The sequence below is a fragment of the Peromyscus maniculatus genome, chromosome 9 (assembly GCF_049852395.1).
Source record: "Peromyscus maniculatus bairdii isolate BWxNUB_F1_BW_parent chromosome 9, HU_Pman_BW_mat_3.1, whole genome shotgun sequence".
In the NCBI taxonomy this organism is placed as follows: Eukaryota; Metazoa; Chordata; class Mammalia; order Rodentia; family Cricetidae; genus Peromyscus; species Peromyscus maniculatus.
In genome coordinates, this window is record NC_134860.1 from 55,446,941 (window position 1) to 55,468,488 (window position 21,548).

The 21,548-nt window shown below is 38.6% G+C and overlaps 1 protein-coding gene across 3 annotated transcripts in view; it reads right to left on the bottom strand.

Annotated features, from left to right (window-relative positions):
- Xpo4 (exportin 4) overlaps positions 1 to 21,548 on the bottom strand; it is a 92,628-nt gene that overhangs the window by 56,002 nt on the left and 15,078 nt on the right. Inside the window, exons 2-5 of one of the 3 annotated variants that reach the window (XM_016006897.3) lie at positions 16,494 to 16,599; positions 11,185 to 11,339; positions 10,932 to 11,073; positions 5,241 to 5,379 (exon numbers count right to left, since the gene is read on the bottom strand). In XM_016006897.3, coding sequence (XP_015862383.1) covers positions 5,241 to 5,379; positions 10,932 to 11,026 — 234 coding nt within the window. In that variant the 5' untranslated portion in view covers positions 11,027 to 11,073; positions 11,185 to 11,339; positions 16,494 to 16,599. Of the gene's footprint in view, positions 1 to 5,240; positions 5,380 to 10,931; positions 11,074 to 11,184; positions 11,356 to 16,493; positions 16,600 to 21,548 lie in introns of those variants that run through there. The other 2 variants (XM_042284939.2, XM_006988432.4) reach the window with 2 other exon arrangements.

The following is a 21,548-nucleotide window of genomic DNA, read 5'->3' on the forward strand; positions in this document are numbered from 1 at the left end:
AGTTGTTTTGGTCCTATCGTGACTGCCATCTAATTCTGTAAAATTAGAAATGCAAGATAATTATCACTTAGAAATAGAAGAGGATCATTAAATATTGCTAGAAAATAAATGCATGTTTCCTAATGTTTCTGTAAAAGATTAATTTTTATGTGTATGAGTATGTATTTATGTATGTATGTAACCAGAAGAAAGCACTGAATCTCTTGGAATAGGAGTTATAGACAGTTATGAGCCACCATATCGGTGCTGGGAACCAAACCCAGATCCTCTACAGGAACAGCAATTGCTATTAACCACTGAGTAATCAATCCCTCAAGTCCCACTCTCATTTCTGCTGTTTATAAATTCAGATCACTAAAGCAAATGGAAGACAGTGCAATAAGGTCTCAATCTCACAAAAAGAAGTGTTCATGAGCTGAGAATGTAGTTCAGCTGGTAGAGTGCTTGCCTAGAATGCATGAAGCCCTGGTTTAGATCACAGGCATTACATAGAACTGAGTGCTGGGGTACATGGCTGCAATTTTGGTACTTGGGAGATGGAGATAGAAGGATCAGAAGCCCGAGGTATCCATGGCTATATCCCAAAATTCTGGGTCAACCTGGGATACATGACACCTGCTCTCAAAGGAAAACTGTTTTCATGATATAGCTTCTCACTCAAGTACTGGGAATTCAAAAGTTTATTCACTAGCTGACAATTCAAAAATAAAACACTGTCTTCATGCTAAAATTCTTACAGCAGCATTCACACTTCTTGTCCAAGCCATTCATTTCATGCTGACGGAAAACAACACCACCCTCAGAGACAGCTTGTCTTCCCAGTTCACAAGCACAAGACACTAACTCCAGCTGACAAAATAGAATGCTCTAGTTCAGAGGGAGGATTGTCTCTTATAATAGCCTGGCTCTTGCCTCAGGATCTTTATTACCAAGAATAAACTGTATGAAAGGTTGCCATACTATATAGCAGACCTCCAGCTGTTCTTCTAAGAAAACATCAATGAGACTTTGCGATAAGGGAGATTAACTTGGCTATCGCATCCAGGGGCAGCCCTGGGTAGACAAGCGAATTTCTCACCCACTTCTGGCCAACATAAAAAACAGGAAGAAAGGAGGCTTAAATGTTGCATTAACTATCTTTCAAAATGATTTAACATAGGCTTATCTTATTACTTCCAAAGGAAATAAGGCAAACATGAAACAGATTAAAATTCTAGTTTCTATGTCAGCCTAAAAAATAACCTAAGCTAGGTAAGTTCCAGGCCAGCCTGGTCTACAGAACGAGTTCCAGGATAGGCTCCAAAGTTACACAGAGAAACTCTATCTTGAAAAACCAAAACCACCCAAACAAATAAAGACCATAAGCTACTTTTCTGGGAAGGAGAGCTTCCCTATCTCTGTCAAACTAGTATTGACAGTAGGCCTGACAGTTCCCAACTGAGATGAAATAAACACAGCACCCATCACAAGCACGGTAAGAGCCTGCTCACAAAGATGAGCATGAAAAGATATATTTCGTAACTGTATAAGCACCAACAATATACTATGGCACACAGAAAGCTAATAAATGCTCTTTAGAAAAGGTTTTATGTCCTACTCTGGTTTGTTTTTGTTTTATCTTACTATTTTTAGATAACTGCGATTTTTTTTTTCAAGGCAAGGTTTCTCTGTGTAGCCTTGGCTGTCCTGGAACTCACTCTGTAGACCAGGCTGGCCTCGAACTCAGAGAACCACCTGCCTCTGCCTTCTGAGTGCTGGGATTTGAGGCGTGTGCCACCACCGTCAGGCCAGATTAACTGTACCCTAATGACAAAGAAAGGGTGTGGATTTGAGTGGCTGGGAAAAAAATTGAAGAAGTGGAAATCGTAATCAGAATATATTGTATGAAAAAAATCTATTTCTAGTAAAAAAAATAAAAATAAAAATAATTTTAAAAAAGGTTATATGAAGGCTGAAATCTATATCTTTGCAGTGATAAAGCAAGGCACTACACTTAAATGTCCTCTCCCAATGTTTTACACGTTTATGAAACTTTCTATAAAATGATCTGCAAGAAACCACATCATAATCCTTTAAAACATTAAAAGGAAAGCTAAAGTACAAGTATTGTATTATATTTTAAATACAAGATAATTAGCTTTCACTAGCAGATACTGTCTTCTGTGTCTCCACACTTAGAGTAGTTAGTTATACAGGGTGAATTATTAGAGCTTATGCTCCCAAGATTCTGCAAAGGAAGGCTGGGAGGCTGCTAGGGAGACAGGGCAAACATGCATGAGCAGCCTCCGAGAGACGTTAGGACACTGGGTTTCCATACTAAGGAACTCATGCCCAGAGAGTGTACAGTACCTATTGTTCTGGTTAAGTGGGTAGTGATTGACAGAGCTGTAATTAAGCATGAATAAAAAAATCAGTGCACAATTGCAAGTTGCCCGAAAACCCATGTAAATAGGTTCGTGAGACTAGTACAACCAACAGCAATATTTTGAAGGAAGGCAGCCAAGCTATAGTTTCTGGCCAGTGAAGATCCATGGAACTGCCCTTCTCGAGGCTGTATGAAGGGAACTGAGTTATCTGAGTCAACAGCTCCTGAGGTCAACTCTTTCTTAATCTACAGAAAACCATCAAATAGGGCCAGCTGGATGGCTCAGGAGGTAAAGGCACTTGCCACCAAACCCAGCATGAATTCCATCCTTGGAACCTATGGTTGAAGAAGAGAACTGACTCCCAAAAGTTGTCCTTTAACCACACATGTGCTATGGCACACATACATGTACATACATACAATGGCAAATGAAAGATTTTAAAGAAAAAGCTATCAGATGATTTCTATTATTGGCACCTCTTCATATATCACATACAACCATCATATAAAGAAGGTTTCTGGCCACTGATTGTTTCAGCATGCTACTTTCCTACCAAAGCTCTGCTCCTTTCTGCTGAGGTTACTCATGACTCTGAGACTAAGCCTTAAATTCTTGAACCATTCCCACAAACTTCACCGTCCAAGAGGAAGATACATGAAAATAGTTCACTGGTCTGCAATCTCATTTTCTGGACCTACTGAATGAGCTGGTTTCATAACACTCTGCAAGGATAAGCACAAATAACAATGTGTGCTTCTCACTCACCACATAAACATAGAGAATTTTTGTTTGTTTTTCGAGACAAGATTTCTTGGTGTAGTCTTGGCTGTCTTGAAACTCATTCTGTAGACTAGGCTGGACTCTGACTCACAGAGATCCATCTGCCTCTGCCTCTGCCTCCCAAGAGATAGGATTAAAGGGTTGTGCCACCACCACTCAGCTGTTTTTTTGTTTGTTTGAATATAGAGACTTTTTGTTTTTTAAATTTAATGTTTCAATGTGGTTAGCAAATTCATTTCATCCTATCACTGAAAATGGTTCTACCTCCAACATACTGAACTGCTAATATTGTAGAATTCCTTGGTCCTGTTATTTAGAAATTTTACTTTAAAAAAAAAAATCCGGGCGGTGGTGGCACACGCCTTTAATCCCAGCACTTGGGAGGCAGAGACAGGCGGATCTCTGTGAATTCAAGGACAGCCTGGGCTACCAAGTGAATTCCAGGAAAAGGCGCAAAGTTACACAGAGAAACCCTGTCTCAAAAAACCAAAACAAACAAACAAACAAAAACAATTAAAAAGAAAATCTTATTGCATGTGGTGGCACATGCCTTCAATCCTAGGATACAGGAGACTAACAAAAAAGTTCAAGAGTTCAAGGCCAGGCTGTTACACAGTGAGTTCCAGACTAGCCAGTAACACAGCATGACTCTGACTCAAAAACTGTATGTGTGGGTATGTATGTATGTATGTATGTATGTATGTATGTATGTATGTATGTGGGTATCTATTTTGACCACTTCAAGAATATCAAAGATATTAAACTTATCCAATGTATGTGCTGTAAACACAGCACAATGTTCTCTAACTGCACTGTCTGCTCTGTCATTTGCAGAACAGTTATTTTGGTGGCTCAAGCAAGTCTAACTGTCAAGCTGCCATGAACTACATTTTGTGCTACATCAAACCTATCCATGGGGGAAGGAGGAAGAAAACTCAGTTCCCATTAGGTGCTCATTCCTAAGAAAAGCAGGACAATTTACCTGGGCTGTATTCTCCCAGTGCCAAGAGACAAGCAGGAGGGCAAGGGCAAGCTACAGACCACTGCACTACAGCCCCAGCTGCAAGAACCAATGAACTAACCCAGGGAGCATTAGCCACAGCCTCAATGCCACAGCTCCAGTCTAATCCTGTCCACTGCAACAAGCTGTCCCAAATCAAAATCGACAAGGGGAGCGTCCAGGGTAGTGATCACAGGGCTGCACACACAATCATTACCATGTAAAGGAACACTGCCAAGTCAATGCGAGTGATCAGATCGTCATTCTAACTGTTCTAACACCAGCTCAGGCTACATCAGAAACAGAGATAGCCTACATGTGAGGCTGGTGTGTGGCTCAGTAGACTGCACTTGCCTGGCATGTACAAGGGTCTGGGTCCAAGTGCCATCATGACAAATAAGTAAGTGCCGTATGTATCTCTTATAGAAGGGTCCCCGGAGAACTGTATAGCCTCACATAGATAGCTCTCAAGTAGTTCAAGAAAATAAATTGTGATTTGGTCAAGAACAATAGCCTGACATCTGGTCACCTGAGAGAACCACCTAAAGTCAAGGAGTAGTTAATGATTTATATTATGCCAGATATCATTTATATTTAACTCAGCCTTTTCTATAATTACCAGTACTTTCCAATGCTTATTAAAACTGAGGGTGGGGAAATGTTCAATAGAAATGATTAATAATCATGAAAAACCAACCATGGTGGCACATGTCTTCAATCCCAGAACTCAGGGGGTAGAGGGAGACAGGCAGATCTTTGAATTCCAGGCCAGCCAGGGGTATATACTAAGCCCAAGTCTCTCCACCCACAGAAAAACAAATATTAAGGTGTATTAACTCATTATGTTTTACAATCAATTAAAATGGTTATGAGCACAGTGGCAACACAGAAAAACACAGAATCAAATGAAAAAGGCTAAATATACTTTATCTATATTACACACACATATTTAAAGATTAGAAGAAATGTCTGAACAAATAAAACTGCTTCGCACATAAGTTTGCATGCCTTTCTTTTATACTACTATTGCCAGAATGCTATTATGATGGGCAAAATAAAAAATATTTATAGATACAAGCAGTTAGCATACTTACCACAGTGGGATTGCCACTACTTATCAATTGGCTGACTTCATGAAAAATGCTTTTGCAGTCAATTGACTTATCCAATGATCCTCGTTTTACAATTACTGCTACTGCTAATAGAATCTGTTCTCGAACATACTTTTGGAGGCTGCAAAACATAAAAATTGTGAAAACATTTACGGCTGTCGACTATAAATACACCAAAAACTACTAATAATGCCACCTACCCCTGAGAACAGTATAATCTCCTAAGTTACACAGAGACTTACAGATCTGCTCAGCTCTGTTATTACTGGCTACGTAACCCTGGGCAACCCAGCATACAGTCCTGGTTTTTCTCTTCTTTAAAACGGAGATAATAGTCGGGATTATTGTAAAAACTAATGCTCCACCCTAATCTAGGTTACATAGTCAATTTCAGGCCAGGTTGGGCTATATCACAAGTCGCTGTTTCAAAAAGAAAAAACATCAAACAAACACAAAACATGTTCTACCCTAGGATTGCGTACACTACACACATACTAAATGCTTTAAGCAGTGTCCAATACATGCTAACTCAGTTCCCCGTTGAGTACCTAAGGTGGGGGTATTACTAAATAAGGTCATTCTGATTTGATATCCATATCCAACCAGCAGTATCTCAACCCTTACCATTTAATGAGAAAAGGCAAATCCCAGCTCTCCAAGGTCCTATCTAAGACAGGTGTCACCTCTGAGTGACAGCAGAAACACCCATTCCCAGCCAAAACATTCTGTAAAGCCTACTGATCACAAGGGTAGAGAGACTTAAATGCCTTTTTGGAACCCCTTCTTAAAGGTCAGGCTACAAAAACACCAACTTTATAACCTCCCAAATGTCATAAAGGTGTGCCCTTGTACCCTTGGGACAAGTCACATCCCTTACCATGGGCAACAAGACGGAACACAGCTTTTCTGGAAGAGTTCCAATGCCCTGTCGTCCCGAGTAGTTATGAATAATACTTACTTTGACTTTCAAAGGTGTCCCAGTTTGGACATAAGTTATACATATGGTCATGAGTTTTCAAGCCTGTGACACCCAAGTGCCTGCTCTGCTCTCTGACTTCACTCTTTCCATTCACTCAGTACGGTGGGCATTTGGAACTCCTCAGTTCCTAGATCCACACTCTTACACTTCCAGGCCTATGAACGTCTGTCTATTCCCTCTGCCAAATTGTGATGTCACTTTCTCCAGAAAGTTATCACTAGAGGCTCCCAAGGCACCAGCATGTGACATGACTTATCTGTTACAACTAAACTCTATCCTGAAGATCAACCTCCCCACTCTAAGCACACTAGTATATGTAAAACTCAGGATTTGCCATACAGAAGGCATTTAGTAAATATTTATTTCCAAGCATGTGTCCCTGCATCAATACTAAAGTCAAAATATTCCTACAAAATACAGACTTCGGGTGGGGGTGGTAGCACATGCCTGTAATACCAGCAAGTTCCAGGACAGCCAGGACTTCATCGTGAGATCCTGACTTTAAAAAAAAAAAAAAAAACTCTACTGGAAAGAATTAGAAAATCTAGAAAATTAAAAAATTTACTAAGTCTTATGAAAGAATTAGTGTAACTGAACATGTTCAAGAAACACTGTTAACTCCATTAATTATCAGAAAATTAGCAAAAAAGATTAGTCACATAAATCAGGCAAGGTCACAGAGTCAAGTGTGGCAGAATGGGAATGCATACTTCTTTCTTGACCATTATGCTACCTGCCTCTTGAAAAGGAGGCACAATGTATCAAACTGGATACAAACTTTATCTCACTTAGAATGTAAGAAAAGAAAACCTGTACATGTAGTGGTAAGGACCCAAATACACAATCCCTATGTACACTACTAGACTGTACCTCATAATCTGTACAATCCTACCTATAGTACACCAAAATTTGCTACTTGACCCTAATCCTAAATGAGTGGATTAGACAAATTAGATTCTATTAGTTTCTATAAAATAAGAATGCCCTTGCCATTAAAGACAAAAAAGTGGCTGAATTGCCCTGGCTTTTAAGAGATGTAACAGGAGCTGGAGAGCTGGCTCAGTGGTTACAAGTACTTGCCGCTCATGCAAAGGACTTAAGTTTGGTTCCCAGTACCTACCCAGTGACTCACAACCACCTATAACTCCAGCCTCTTCTGAATTTTTGGGGCACCAGGCATGCACATGTTGCGAATACACACATGCAGGAAAAATACCCATCCACAGCAACTGGAGAAATGAGCAGCCAAGGGTACTCACTGCTCTTCTAGAGTACATGGGTTCAGTTCCCAGTACACACACAGTGGCTCACAACCATTTGTAACTCCAGTTCTAGGGGATCTGACACCTTCTGACCTCCACAGACACATATGTGGTACACAGATGTACACGCAAGCAAAAAATTCATACATATAAAGTAAAATAAATACATTTAATAAAAATTAAAGTATTCATGCACATTTTACTTAAAAAAAAAAAAAAAAGCGGGGGCTGGAGAGATGGCTCAGAGGTTAAGAGCACCGACTGCTCTTCCAGAGGTCCTGAGTTCAATTCCCAGCACCCACATGGTGGCTCACAACAGTCTGTAATGAGATCTGGCACCCTCTTCTGTATACATAATAAATAAATAAATCTTTAAAAAAAAAAAAAAGCATGACAAATGAACATAATAACATCTAACTTGTAGTTAAATCCTGGGCTAAAAGACAGCATATTTTACTTAACTATAGAAAGCAAACATTAACAGAGCCAAAGACACAGACTGTATATTAGTAAGAAAAATAACCTACGGTGGGAAGATATACCTAACATTAGTAAAAGAATGGAGGAACTCAGAATATACAATCAGAATGATATTAAGTAATGATATAAATGTGATAATTAGGTCTAGAATATTGACGGTGTGGTCTCAGGGGAGACACACTCAACTATTTAAGGTGAAAGCATTGCAGTGTGAGTGGCCATTTGCTCAAATGTGACAAAATGTTAACTGAGTTTGCCAGGCAGTGGTGGCACACCCCTTTAATCCCAGCACTTAGGAGGCAGAGGCAGGATCTCTGTGAATTCAAGGCCAGCCTGGTCTACAGAGTGAGTTCCAGGACAGCCAAGGCTACAGAGAAAAACCCTGTCTCGTTGGGTTTTTATTGGGCATGATAAATTTATTGGGCATGATAAATTTAATTCAGTAGTTATATACATCTCGATTGGCTTTGAAAATTATAAATTTATAAACTCAAGTTCCAGTTGCTTTTGGGATACTATCTTACAAGGACTCCAACATACAGTATGGCTCATTAAGGAAGGGAATGGCTCAGTTGCCTTTAGCTTACTTGCTATGGGTAAGATAGGACCTCTGTTGGTCTTTTCTGTATGGAACACATAGATTGCAAGCCCAGTGCCACTTTGAGATCTTTGGCAGCAATTAACTATGCAGCTCACACACGATTGGGCCGGTATGATAATGAGTATTCAGAGACAGGTAATGCCTGGGGGGCATTCACCAACCTAAGACAGAGCACCTGTGTGGCCTGGGCAGACATCTTCATGACGGGTAAGGTGACCTGCTGACGTCCCATACAACCCAAGTCAGAAGTTTATTTTTTAATAAAAGGGGAACATGTAGGGCCCTGGCCCCCGTTTTGGGTAACTGCTGTCTTGCTTTCGGACCTTGACCTTGATATTCTCCCTATGCAAATTCCCTGCCAGGTTCCACCCTCCTGAATGCTTAAGGGAAGTTCCTTGTCTGTGTATCCTGAATAATGGGCGTTAACAGCTTAGATGCAAGATTGTAAAACATCGACAGCGAACTTCTGCCCTCCGGGGTTCTCCCATTGTGCTATAAGCCTGTATTTAAGACCTGCTACCCCCTTCAAAAAATGACATTCGACATTTAAAATTAAAATATATATGTATATATAAATAAAATTGAATGAATACTGCAAATGTAATCTATGAATACCACAAATGTGATTAATATCATGAGGGTAAGTAATAAATATCATGAGTGTAATTTAAAAAATAAATTTAAAAAAATTAAAAAAAAAAAAAAGTCAACTTAACTTTTACCAGGACAGGGGTGTGTATGTGTTCACTGTGGCGCTGTGTCATCTTTTCCAGAAGTTTTAAGAAGTTTTCAAAATAGTGTAAGAAGGAGGCAGTGCTTATCATGAGATCTTGGGTTCCACCTCCTGACACCATATACACAGCACTAACACACACACAGTTTAGGGGGAAAAAAAAAAAATCAAGGGAATATTTCAATACAGAACCTTTTGTAATCAACCCTAAAATAGATTCTCAACTACTCAAAATGATTTAGGAATGGAATTTGGCTAGCACAAAAAGCACATATGCAAGCATCAAGGAACATCTCCCCCATCCCGTCTACTGCAGCCTTGCCGCGCTCTGGGTTTCATGGAATGCAATGGAAAGAAAGGCTGTCAAGGAGGCCAGAAGTTCTACTATGACCCTGACTACTTAGGAAAACCACTGTGTGACAACAGTTGACTCAACCACAGGAAAAGTGTCATCAAATCACTGTTCTGTGAAAGTAAAAACAGGACAAACACCCAGAAAAAGAAAGAGGCTTTATGACAATACCTAGACCTGGGAGCAGGGTGATACAAAGACTGCTCTTGAGACACAGGGGCCTAAATACTAAAGCCTCTAGTGGCATACAAATATTTCCTTTCTTTTTTTATTCCTTGCAGTTTTTAGTGACAGTCATACTGTAGGCCACTCTAACTTTGAACTTGCCTTCGAAATGCTAAAATTAGAGGCATGATATACTGCTCTTAACTTTAAAAAAACAAACAAAAAAACCTGAGCTACCTATCAGCCTCTAATTTCTTAAAGTCTTGATACTGATAAACATAGACCTTCATGTTAAGTTCCTTTTATTATATAAATATAAACGCAAAGATTTCTCTCAATTTCTCTTTAACCATAAGAATACATTATCAAAATTTATTTCAAATTATTTTGCCAGTGTAAAGACAAAAACAACCATCATTTTTAGTAAAACAAAGCAAAAATGTGTCAATTCAATACAAGAACAAACATCCCTGGTGGTTTAGTGGCTAGGATTCGGCGCTTTCAATACAAGAACAAATGTATAGTCTTGTAAAAATATTTAAACATTAAAGAAAATTCACTTTATGTCACTCCTAAAATCTGACCTTTTCAAAGTAAACAAAGAATGTAGTGCTTTTTCTTCTAAAATATTTTCTATGTACATATATATATATGTATCATTTAGCTTGTTGATGGCTTTATTTCTTCTTCTTTTCTTCCTCCTCCTCCTCCTCCTCCTCTCTGGGGATATGCAGCTACATCTTACAATACCTAGCCCATGCTAAACTCCCTAAACATATTAAAAGAAATCAAACACCTTACCACACATCTAAGAATAAGTAAATGTAAGTTTTGACAGAGTCAAAAGTCAAGTTGTATTTATAATCAAATTCTTCAAAATTTAACAACAATGGTATTTTCTTTAGTATCAGAAACTTAAGTGAAAGTTATGATTTTCATCAAGTATGAAAGCAAACTACAATCCTGTGCATGAATTTTCAAACTACGAGCCCTAGTAGAAAGCTTGCCCATTAACATCACCTTTCAAAAGAAGGGATCTCTGCAAGGACAGATCATAGAGGCTGAACAAAGGTATTTTAGCAGTGCCGCCCCATTACTTACTTAGGCCTTTGCAAGACATAGGTTAGGAGGAATGTTCGCAGAGACTCGATGCTGCCTTTTTCCAAGAGAACCCACTCTCGGACAACCGCTTCCATTATGGCTGTGGCCGCTTGAAAAAGGACATAGTCCACTTTACTGGTTTCTGGGGAGAAAATTAAAAATTCTCTTTAAACAGCAGTTTCATATTACCTTCTGTATTTTGCATTTATTAATTTTGAGACAGAACTTTTCAGACAAGGAATAAGATGGTTACCTGTTCTGTTTTTAATCCAGTGACCTTGCTCTAGCACCACAAAGAGGTTAGTTCCTCTCAGAAGACACCTCAGGCAGGTGGCAGCTAATCACCGATCACAATTTTCACAAACTTTCCTCACCTCTCGTCAACTGTTACTTCCAAAGCATGAAGAACTAAAAAATAACACAGCTTTAAAAAGTAAAAATAAAAATATGAAGCAATCAGAAAGTGTACTAAGAGATTCTCACCCTGTGTAAAACTGGAACATTTTATTGGAAAAATATCTTATTAAACTGGTCTTTGAACATTACTATTTGTGATGAGCCATACTGCCAAAACTTTGCAGCTTTTAAGGAAGCCTTCAGCAGGATGACCCACCCCAACAGCAAGTTCAGAAATAAACAACCTCTTTGTCTCAAACGGTTAAGGACAATGAGCCACATTTACACAAGGTGAGAAGCTCTCCTTACTTTTCTGATCGCAGTACTGATCAAACTGAGTAATCCCGAGGCTACACTTAGAAAGACCCGCCTATCTCGCAAAGTCAGAGGAGCTGAGCTAAAACCTGAACCAGGGAAAAAATAGAAAATTAACATACTTAAGAAATATATTGTGTTAATTTTCTATTTCTTCTGTTAATGTATACTGTTACAGTTTTCAAACAGCATTATTAAAAGTGAGAAACAGTCAAAATGAAGTCAAGAAAAAGTAGAAATTCTCTGAAGGTCTAAAAATAACCAAGTCTGACCAGACTCCGATTATGTACCAAGATCACTAGGTATGAGTATCTGAAAGCCACAAGAAATAAACTCTAGGCAGGAAGTACAGACAGGCACTGTTTTCTAACTCAAGCTTGGGTCATTAAAAATGTTACAGGTGTTCTTAATACATTACCTATGAAAATATGGGAGGAAAGGTGTACCCTGCCTAAGAGTATGTCACTGTAGACAGGAGATTTGAATACTTTAAAAGTAGAAAGAACCAATCTGGGCTTTTTGTTTCTACATTTTGATTAGTCTTTGCTACCTTAACATGAATTGATTGAGATGATGATTAGAAGTCAGAAAAATTTAGAAACTTTAAAATACAATTAAATGAATAATTTAAAAAATGAATAACTTCTGAAAATGCAATCTCATTATAAAAAAAGCTTAACTTTCCAAGAGTGAGGGTTGGTAATAGATTTTATTCTAAGATTCAAACAATTTTAGCCAGAAACAGGTTCTGTCTATCTCCCTTAAGAAATATGACTGTGTCTGATAAAGGTAAGTTAAATAATCTCATTATAGTTCTTTGAGAGGATGGTTTGTCCTCCCATCCATCTAAAATGAATCCTTAACTATGGATTTTAACAAGAAGGTAAAATATGATGGCCTCACGGAATGTGAGAAACAGCAAAGATCACTGTCTTCAACTGCTGCATCTTAAGAGCTGCAGAAACTGATGCCCCAACAGAGAAAAATGTGGCTCCCTAAGTAACACTAATCCGTGCTAAGCACATGCAACCAAAGGCAAAACTGAGTAGGCCCCTTTGGTTGGTCAGGAGCCCTGAAACACCCATATTTTAAACTATGTATGCCTTTACCCTAGTCCTTTTTCTGTCCTACACAAGAAAGATATTTCAAAGTTTTCAAGAGACACATTTTAACTTCTCTTCAACACCTACCTCTACATGGCAGGCAATGAGGGTCTCTAACTTACTAAGAAGCTGTTTCTAAGGATGGAGAAAGCCTGGAAGAGAAAGCCAAGTTCCAAACTGAAAAGTAGGACTTTTCTAAAGAGTACTGCATTTTCTGATAAACACTACTATTAGCTTCCAAAGAGTGCATTTACATACAGCATAAATGTGTAAGAGGGGCTAGAAAGCGCTCTGCACGCTGGCCAGTACTCACTAGCAGAGCTTCTGCATACATGCAAGCCTCATCTCACTCTTCTGTAAAGATGACTGGCACTGCAAGTCTTCCTGTTGAACTCACAGCTCAGCTACAATGTCTTACACTCCTTGAGGAAGAGCTGCTGCTGGCTATGACGGGACTACAATAAACTACTTGAGGCTACTCTGCAGAATGTTTTCTTTACTACCACAGTAACGTCAATAATTATGAAACCATTTCAGGGGGGACATCTGAGACAGGGTTTCTCTGTGTAACACCCCTAGCTGTCCTGGATCTCACTCTGTAGACCAGACTGACCTCGAACTCACAGAGATCTGCCTGCCTCTGCCTCCTGAGTGCTGGGATTAAAGGCCTTCGCCACCAACCCTGGCTTATAAATCATTTTTATCCTGTGATAAAAGTAAATTATATTTTATCTGAAACATGACAGCACCCTTTGGAGAAAAACTGAAGTAAAATTAACAAGAAAGGGAATCAAAAAAGTGTCTAAAAAACAAAAGCAAGTCTACTGTAGATGATCAGCCACTGCAGTCTGACCTGAAAGGTTTCTGTTCGAATTATACGGCTGTAAACTCTGAAATGCCAGCTCTTCTAGCATAATGACGTCTACACCTACCAAACAATAGTAAAGTCTCAGTTGGAAGAAGATAAAATTGGCAGCTTTATCAAAGACAATTTTCCAAATCAGAAGCCAAGTCTCCTAACCCAATTAGATATTCTGGTTTGCTTCACTTGGTGCTAGCTGCCTAAGATAAATGAATGGAATCCATTTCTCCTTGAGAGGGCAAAGGAGTGCTACGGAGATGACTTCAGAAGTGGTAAGCCAATCCCTCACATTTCTTGGTAATTTATTTACCAAGAATTAAACTCAAGCTTGTTTGTTTTTAAAAGAAACATTTAACCCTAAAAAACTAGTAAGTTCCTAAGTACTAAAGATTTCTTAGGTGATATAGTCTAAAAGTTCACTTGTGAGGAAATACACAATCATGTAGTTTGCACACACATGCATGCACACAGAGACAGAGGCACGTGCACACACACACACACACACACACACACACACACACACACACACACACGCAAAAAAAGCTAAAACTAAAAGGGAAACCAAAGGATAAGAAAAGATATGAGGTAAAACAAGAAACGTGAAACTGAAGCCAGAAGTAAAAGGAAGAGTTTTAAGAGGACAGAAAAGGGAAGTGTCAGAGAAAAATCTCCCCTTTATCAGAATATATTTCCCAGACGTTCTACAAACTGACATACAATTCCTAAGTAAGAATGTGAAAATTCTGAGTTGCGATTGACTGCCACTTGTATGAGAAGTCTTCTTAGAGGAATTTACCCTTCTGTGCTGGTGGCAACTGAGTAAGGGTTAAAAGAGTTTTGAAGTTTAGATGCAAACATTATGTATGTAACCAAGGGCTTTGTAGTACATTAATGACAGACAGTGCATGTTGCTGCTGTATTCCATCTTTAAGTAGTTAACAGGTGAAACTCAAGCTGACTTTGAAAGCACAACTAGAATTAAGCTCAACTAGAATTAGGGATACTGCTCTTTACAGTGCGTCCAGACAAGTTTAGCCCTTATGAAAGCCACCGTATATCATTAATACACATGCTCTGAATCAAGAGTGCTATTAGAAAATAAGTGCTAATAAAATGCTTATGACTTAGTCAACAGCCACAGCTGCATTCAACAGAAAGTCAGATGAAACACTGGGGAACCCTAGACCAGGCAGGTGAGGTATCTGCCATGAAACTCAAACTCCAATTATTTTAGATTAACAGTTTAACACAATGGTCTCTCAGATCTGTTAATTTGGAATAATTTCAGGGTAAGGATGAGGTATTATCCCCTTTAAACTCTTTAGGCTGATGTTTTAGTTATTTTTATTTAACATTTATTAAATATACTGTATAAGCAAAAGAACAAATTTCTTAGTAACAGACAAATCCATTCAAGTATAAAACTCCAACCACTGAGAAGTCCATAAAATGGCCTCACTGCATTGAAAAGACAGCTGTTGCAACTATTGCTCTAAAGGTAAGATCTCCTGGATGAGATAGCTACCTTCCTACCATTGCTAGCCCCTGCCAGCCAAAACAGTCGTGTATTTTAGATGACAAAAAACAAAAAAACAAAAACCCTAGTAAATAAAGAAATGTGGCTATGTTTACTTTACTGTCCACACAATCCTTTTTTATATATGACAACATAGGCATCTCCCAAGACCTTAAGGTAGCCATGCCCATGAAGGCAAACGGTGTCATCATTCTCATTTCACAGATGACAGAGGCCCAAAGAAGCTGACCTCTTTAAATTGACAATGTGCAGCAGGCATCACTGGCAGTCACATCTCATAGTTCAACAGAACTCTTTCCACTATAATTCAAGACCTCTCACTTTATAAGTCCTGATATGTAAAACATTTTAGAAGAGATGACTATCATTATAGTTGATTTCTGTATGGAAACCAGAGTACTGGCAACAGATAAACCCTACCAAAATCACAAGAATAAACAGTCAGATGTTTTAGCTCCTATCAAGTAATCAATTTTGTAGCAATAAATGGACTCAAAGTTTTTAAGAACCTTAAGTATGAGCAATATGAAAGATACCTCCAACTAAGCAAAAAGGCCAACAGTAATCAGGTTATAAAATAAAAACAATGTTGGGCCATGGTGGTGCATGCCTTTAATCCCAGTACTTGGGAGGCAGAGGCAGGTGGATGGATCTCTGTTGAGTTCCAGGGCTACACAGAGGGGCTTCGAAAAACCCAAATAAGTAAGTAAATAAGTAAACAAATAAGTAAGTAAGTAAAAACAATGAATGAAATCTCCCTTTTTATTATTATCAACAAGTACAGAAGAGGTGAATGGCAACATCATATATAACTCTTAGAAAATGCCATCTTGGACAAGAGAACTATCATCCCTATAGTTGTTTGCAAGAGACCACTTCTGTGTATGCATTAGACATAAGAACTCATAAAATAATTTGTCAAAAGTAAAAACCACTGCTTTATTTATTTATATTGATAACCTTCCCAGAAGTGACTAATTTGGCTAAGGAAGCTGAGTATAAACCAGTTTTTAAAAAGAAAAACTGGAAAACAATTAAAGGAGAGAAAATAATGTAACTTCCCCCAAACCTTAATTTCAAAGTAGCATTAGGGAACTTAATTACAATTCCTATTATAATGGTATACCATCTGAAAACAAGGAAAAACCAAAACATTAGATGATCCTTCTTCCTAAGCTTTCTTTCTGGTTTCACAAAATACCTTTAAATACACCAACTGCAATAGGAAAATCATTAGTGAAAGTGACTAACTGCACAAACCTACTTGCATTAAAACGGACTTATAACAACTAACATTCAAGACAAAAAACTATCTGATTATGCCAAAATATTATAAAGAGAAAACTTACCCAAAATATGCCTGCAAACTGCAAATGGTGATTTGGATTTCCTAAATGATAGGAATATGTGCTCTGCATGCTGGCGTTGTTCATTACTGACCATGGAAGGTGGTGCCTTTAGAGTAAAAACAAAGAGCAACGGCATGAGAAAGTCTGCACAACACCAATCCTTTCACCCACTGGGGAAAGAAACCTCTCACTTGGAGGAGAGGGGAGAAGGGGAAACTTTTTCTTAAGTTGTTAAGGAATTACAGTACAGAACTTCCAAATAAATCTATAAAATACAGTGTCAGGGAGAAAAAAAGAAAGAAGCTTTGCTTCCAAACTGTTTAAAACTGCCTACAATCTAGAAAAAGAGCTACTTATCGATACCATTTTTAAAAAGATAGGTAGCCTCGCCGGGCGTTGGTGGTGCACACCTTTAATCCCAGCACTCGGGAGGCAGAGCCAGGAGGATCTCTGTGAGTTCGAGGCCAGCCTGGGCTACCAAGTGAGCCCCAGGAAAGGCACAAAGCTACACAGAGAAACCCTGTCTCGAAAAACCAAAAAAAAAAAAAAAAAAAAAAGATAGGTAACCTCATCATCATTTGCTTCAAAATCTACCACTCAGACTAATTTAACAAACTTCAAATGCCAAAACTATTCAATACTGAGGGAACTGAATTCAAGTTACTAAAAATCTGTAAATATTAAAAGTCTAGAATTCATAGAACACTGTATAAATTCTCTGAATAATAAATTCAATCAGCCAAAAAGCAAGATATCTACTTTATTAAAACAACTTCTGAAGTCTGCCCAGATTTTTAAATTGCCTTTTGGTGCAATAACTTGTCTTCCAAAGCTGTTTCTCTGCTGAATCAGACTTAGATAAAATACATAGTCCTGTTACATAGTTTAATTACCTTCTGATATAACTATAAATAAGAACTGAAGGAAAGGGGATGAGATTGAAATAACAGTTTATTGTTCTACAGTCTACCTGGATCATCTAATGAAAGGCTATCATGCTGGTGTGGTGGTGCACACCTTCAAGGGAGGCAGAGACAGGTAGATCTAAGTTTGAGTCCAGCCTGGTCTCCAGAGCAAGTTCTAGGCCAGTCAAGGACACATACTGACACAGTGAGACAATATCTCAAAAAGAGACGGGGGGGGGGGGGGGAGATCGTAATTTTAACAATACCAAAGAATCTCAAAGATGAAAGCACATTTTTCAAATAAGCAGTGTAATACATTATGTATTATCAGTCTCTCTAAACACTGTGACACTCTCGCTCTGTGAATTCCTGTAGCTAGTTAAAGCCAGTGCACATTATTCCTAAGGTTACAGCACCCTCTACAGTTCTCCAGAGAAAAAAAACAAACTTTCTATTACAGAACTAAGTTTAATTAGGTTTTACTAACAAAATACTGGGCAGCTCGCTACATTAGAAGTTTTGTCCTTTCATCTGCAAACTTTATTCTCACCAGAAGAACAGAATTAGTTGTGTTTTTCAATGTTTCCATCATTAACACTGCACATTAGTAAATACCACCCACTCACACAGTTGTATATACAAATCAACACTGGGCTACCTGGGCAGTGTCTAGATTATTTTTCCTCTCATGATCCTTATGCTAGTTACTCTATAAATAAAAACTCCTTCTTCAGTTAATGGTGCAAAAATACTCCACTACTCACATATACTTTATAAAAAGTAAAGGTATGAATATATTAATGCATAGCATATAATGTAAAGGTTATTATTCAACACCTATTTGGATTTTTTTTGTTGTTGTTGTTTTTTCGAGACAGGGTTTCTCTGTGTAGCTTTGCACCTTTCCTGGAACTCGCTTTGGAGACCAGGCTGGCCTCGAACTCACAGAGATCTGCCTGCCTCTGCCTCCCAAGTGCTGGGCTTAAAGGTGTGCGCCACCACCGCCCCACCTATTTGGATATTAAACACACAATAAAACCACCAGGTCAACATATGTGGCAGGACAGAATATAATTTAGATTCCTAAATCCAGAACTATGAATTCTTTCTTGAAAGAAAGCTGTTGTTCTGTATGGTCCCAGGTACTTGCTAGGCTGGGGCAGAAAGATTATTTGAGAACAAGAGTTCAAGTGCAGCCTCATAATATAAGGAAAGGTAGACTCAACAACTCTAAAAGTGCTTAAAAATGATTTGGCAACTGATTTCCAAATAGCAAATTATCTCCAACAGTAAATTCCAAGAAACCTGTGGAGATGGATCTATGAGTAAGAGGACTTGCTATGCAGGCATGGGGACCCGAGTTCAATCCCCAGCATCCATGTAAAATTAAGCATGACTATGTATACTGCAACTTCAGTATGGAGGTGGTTAGAGGGGTGAGAAACAGGTTCTGGAAGCTCCTCAATCAGCCAGCCTAGCTGAACCAGTGAGCTCCAGGTTCAGTATCTCAAGGTAACAAGGCAGAGAGCAATAGAAGACACCAGTTCAGACCTGGGGATGTTTTACACAGCCTGTGAAGTTCAGGAGAGAATGGACAACACCTTTTGGCAACTTCACATCTGGAATAAAAGGTATCAGAAGTGGAAGCAAGGGGAGACAGCAGTAGAGATGATAGGCAGGAGACCAATCCCAGATCCTCAGGAAAATAAAGGCCTGCATGGAAGAAAACTGAGTGTGTTCTTACGAATCCAGGCTATCACAAGACCTAGAGCTCACAAACCCCAACACAAAGGATGATGCTCCTGTCTCCAACTTCACCATCCTACCAGCACAGACAAACAGTTATCTGTTTACAAAATCTGGTAAACAGCAACAGTAACTCGAGCCAGAAGAATTCAAAACTGGAATTCTGGAGATGAATTACCTCTGCATGGGTTAAATGACATGCTTAGCTTTTTAGTATGCTGAATATATAAGGGGGTTCAAAGTCTTTGAACGGCTTCTATTCACAATGTATTCGAGGACTATATGCTTAGCACCATGCCAGAGTTAGTAATGCACTTACATGATTCTACAAGACGAGACCAGAATTAACCAATCACAGAGTTCATAAACCCTGCACCCACCAATTCATTCTAATTGCTACTACTACCATGCTGTTAAGCCTTTCTTCAGTAGAGCCGCCAATTCCAATCTCCATTCTACAGACCTTCAGCTTAGAGTGTTCTAAACTGTCAGTAATAGTCAAAATTATAATCATCATAAAACTGTCAGGTAGCCGGGCAGTGGTGGCTCACGCCTTTAATCCCAGCACTTGGGAGGCAGAGCCAAGCGGATCTCTTTGAGTACGAGGCCAGCCTGGGCTACTGAGTTTGTTCCAGGAAAGGCGCAAAGCTATACAGAGAAACCCTGTCTCGAAAAACAAAAACAAAGCAAAACAAAACAAAACAAAACAAAACCTCTCAGGTAGAATGCTAAATTCTTTTCACATATTAGTTCATTAATTCCAGGAATATTCTTGTAGAAATTAGCTCCCCCTTTTAAAATGGAGAAACCAAGATTTAGAATTGTTGAATCTCCAAGATAGCCAAGTCAGTAAGAGTCATAACCAAAATGTGACCTCAAGTACACATGACGTTAGAGCTTATCCTAGAGGTACACAATAAGGAGTTCTTACTATACATATCATTATGTACAGATCAAGAAAGATGGAACACTAAAGTCAGACTGAATAATCAGGTACTGTTTATAGACAGAAAACCACACTATGAAAGTAGAAGAGAAAACATGGTTTGAAGTTACACTATAAAAATCTAATTAACACTTCCTTAGCTTATTAATAGATGGCTTCATGCTCTAATTACAAAATACACACAAATGTCAGTAGCCTTTGATTCAATTGGTGAAGATTTCAAGAAGAATTTGTACAACTTTTAGTATTCCTTCACATTTTCTTGAACCTTTGGCTCTTACAACTGTTCCTAACTAAATTTAAAACTACTTATATAGGATGATACATTTTGACACTTTACATTTATTCTATTATCCCAGCACCCAGGAATCAGAGGCAGATGATTCTAGGCCAGCCTGGTCTACATCGAGAGACCTCGTTTCCCAGCACTAGGGAGCAGAAGCAGGCAAATCTTTATGTGTTCCAGGCCAGCCTGATAGTGAGACCCTCTCTCAAAAATATAACAAACAAAACCCAAATAACTAAATAAATAATAAACTTACTTAACCATGTTCCCTAGTGCTCTACAAGAAGTTCTCCAGGCGGCCCTGATTCACCTTCAAGCTCCTTAGTACACACTCCAAAGCTGTCCTCTCTCTCAAACTGCTCTTCTCAGGCAGACTTGCTCCCAGAAACGATCTTATTCTTACTTTCAAAGTTGAAAAAATAAAGTGACTACATACCAAGAACCAAGCTTGGCAATAATGAGACGTGTCTAAAAGCCTCCCAGGATGCTGAACTCTCTCCATGTATCCACCATTGCCAAGACTCCCTTCATCTTTTTACAAAGCAACGGACACTCAGACTGCAACCCACAGCTCCAGGGAGGCTACCTAGCAGGGAGGACCCTAGGATGACTGTGGCTTAGAATAAGTTTTGGTTTTGTCCAATCACTGGGCAAGCTTTAGTGAAACATTTCACTATTAGGATAAAAATTTGTACTGTATCAAGCTGACGAAAGAATATGCTGGCTGTACTTTCAGGAAGGGAGGCTAAAATCTTTTTAGATTATGGATTAGCCTATAGAAAAATGTTTGCCATAAATCAAACAGTGAAGGGGAAGATGAATAGGAATCTCACTTACACAACTTAAGTAAAACATAGCTCTCTGAACAGATAAAGATGTGTTTCTTCTGTACCCCAGAATCTAATCAATATTTATATGTATAATTCAGCTATTATTTAACTAAAAAGGGCTTATTGAAAAATGTTATCATTTTTACTATTTCCTACAGAGAAAATATTTTCCAGTTTCAAATAACCCTGGACTTTTGAATTATAACCTGTTTTTATGTTCAGGCTATCTGTGTATTAATTCTCCTGTAGTTGTACATAAAATGTTTTTACATTCAAAAAAATTACAAATACTATAGAATTATATTACATAAAATATATAGAATATACAAATTCATAGAGACA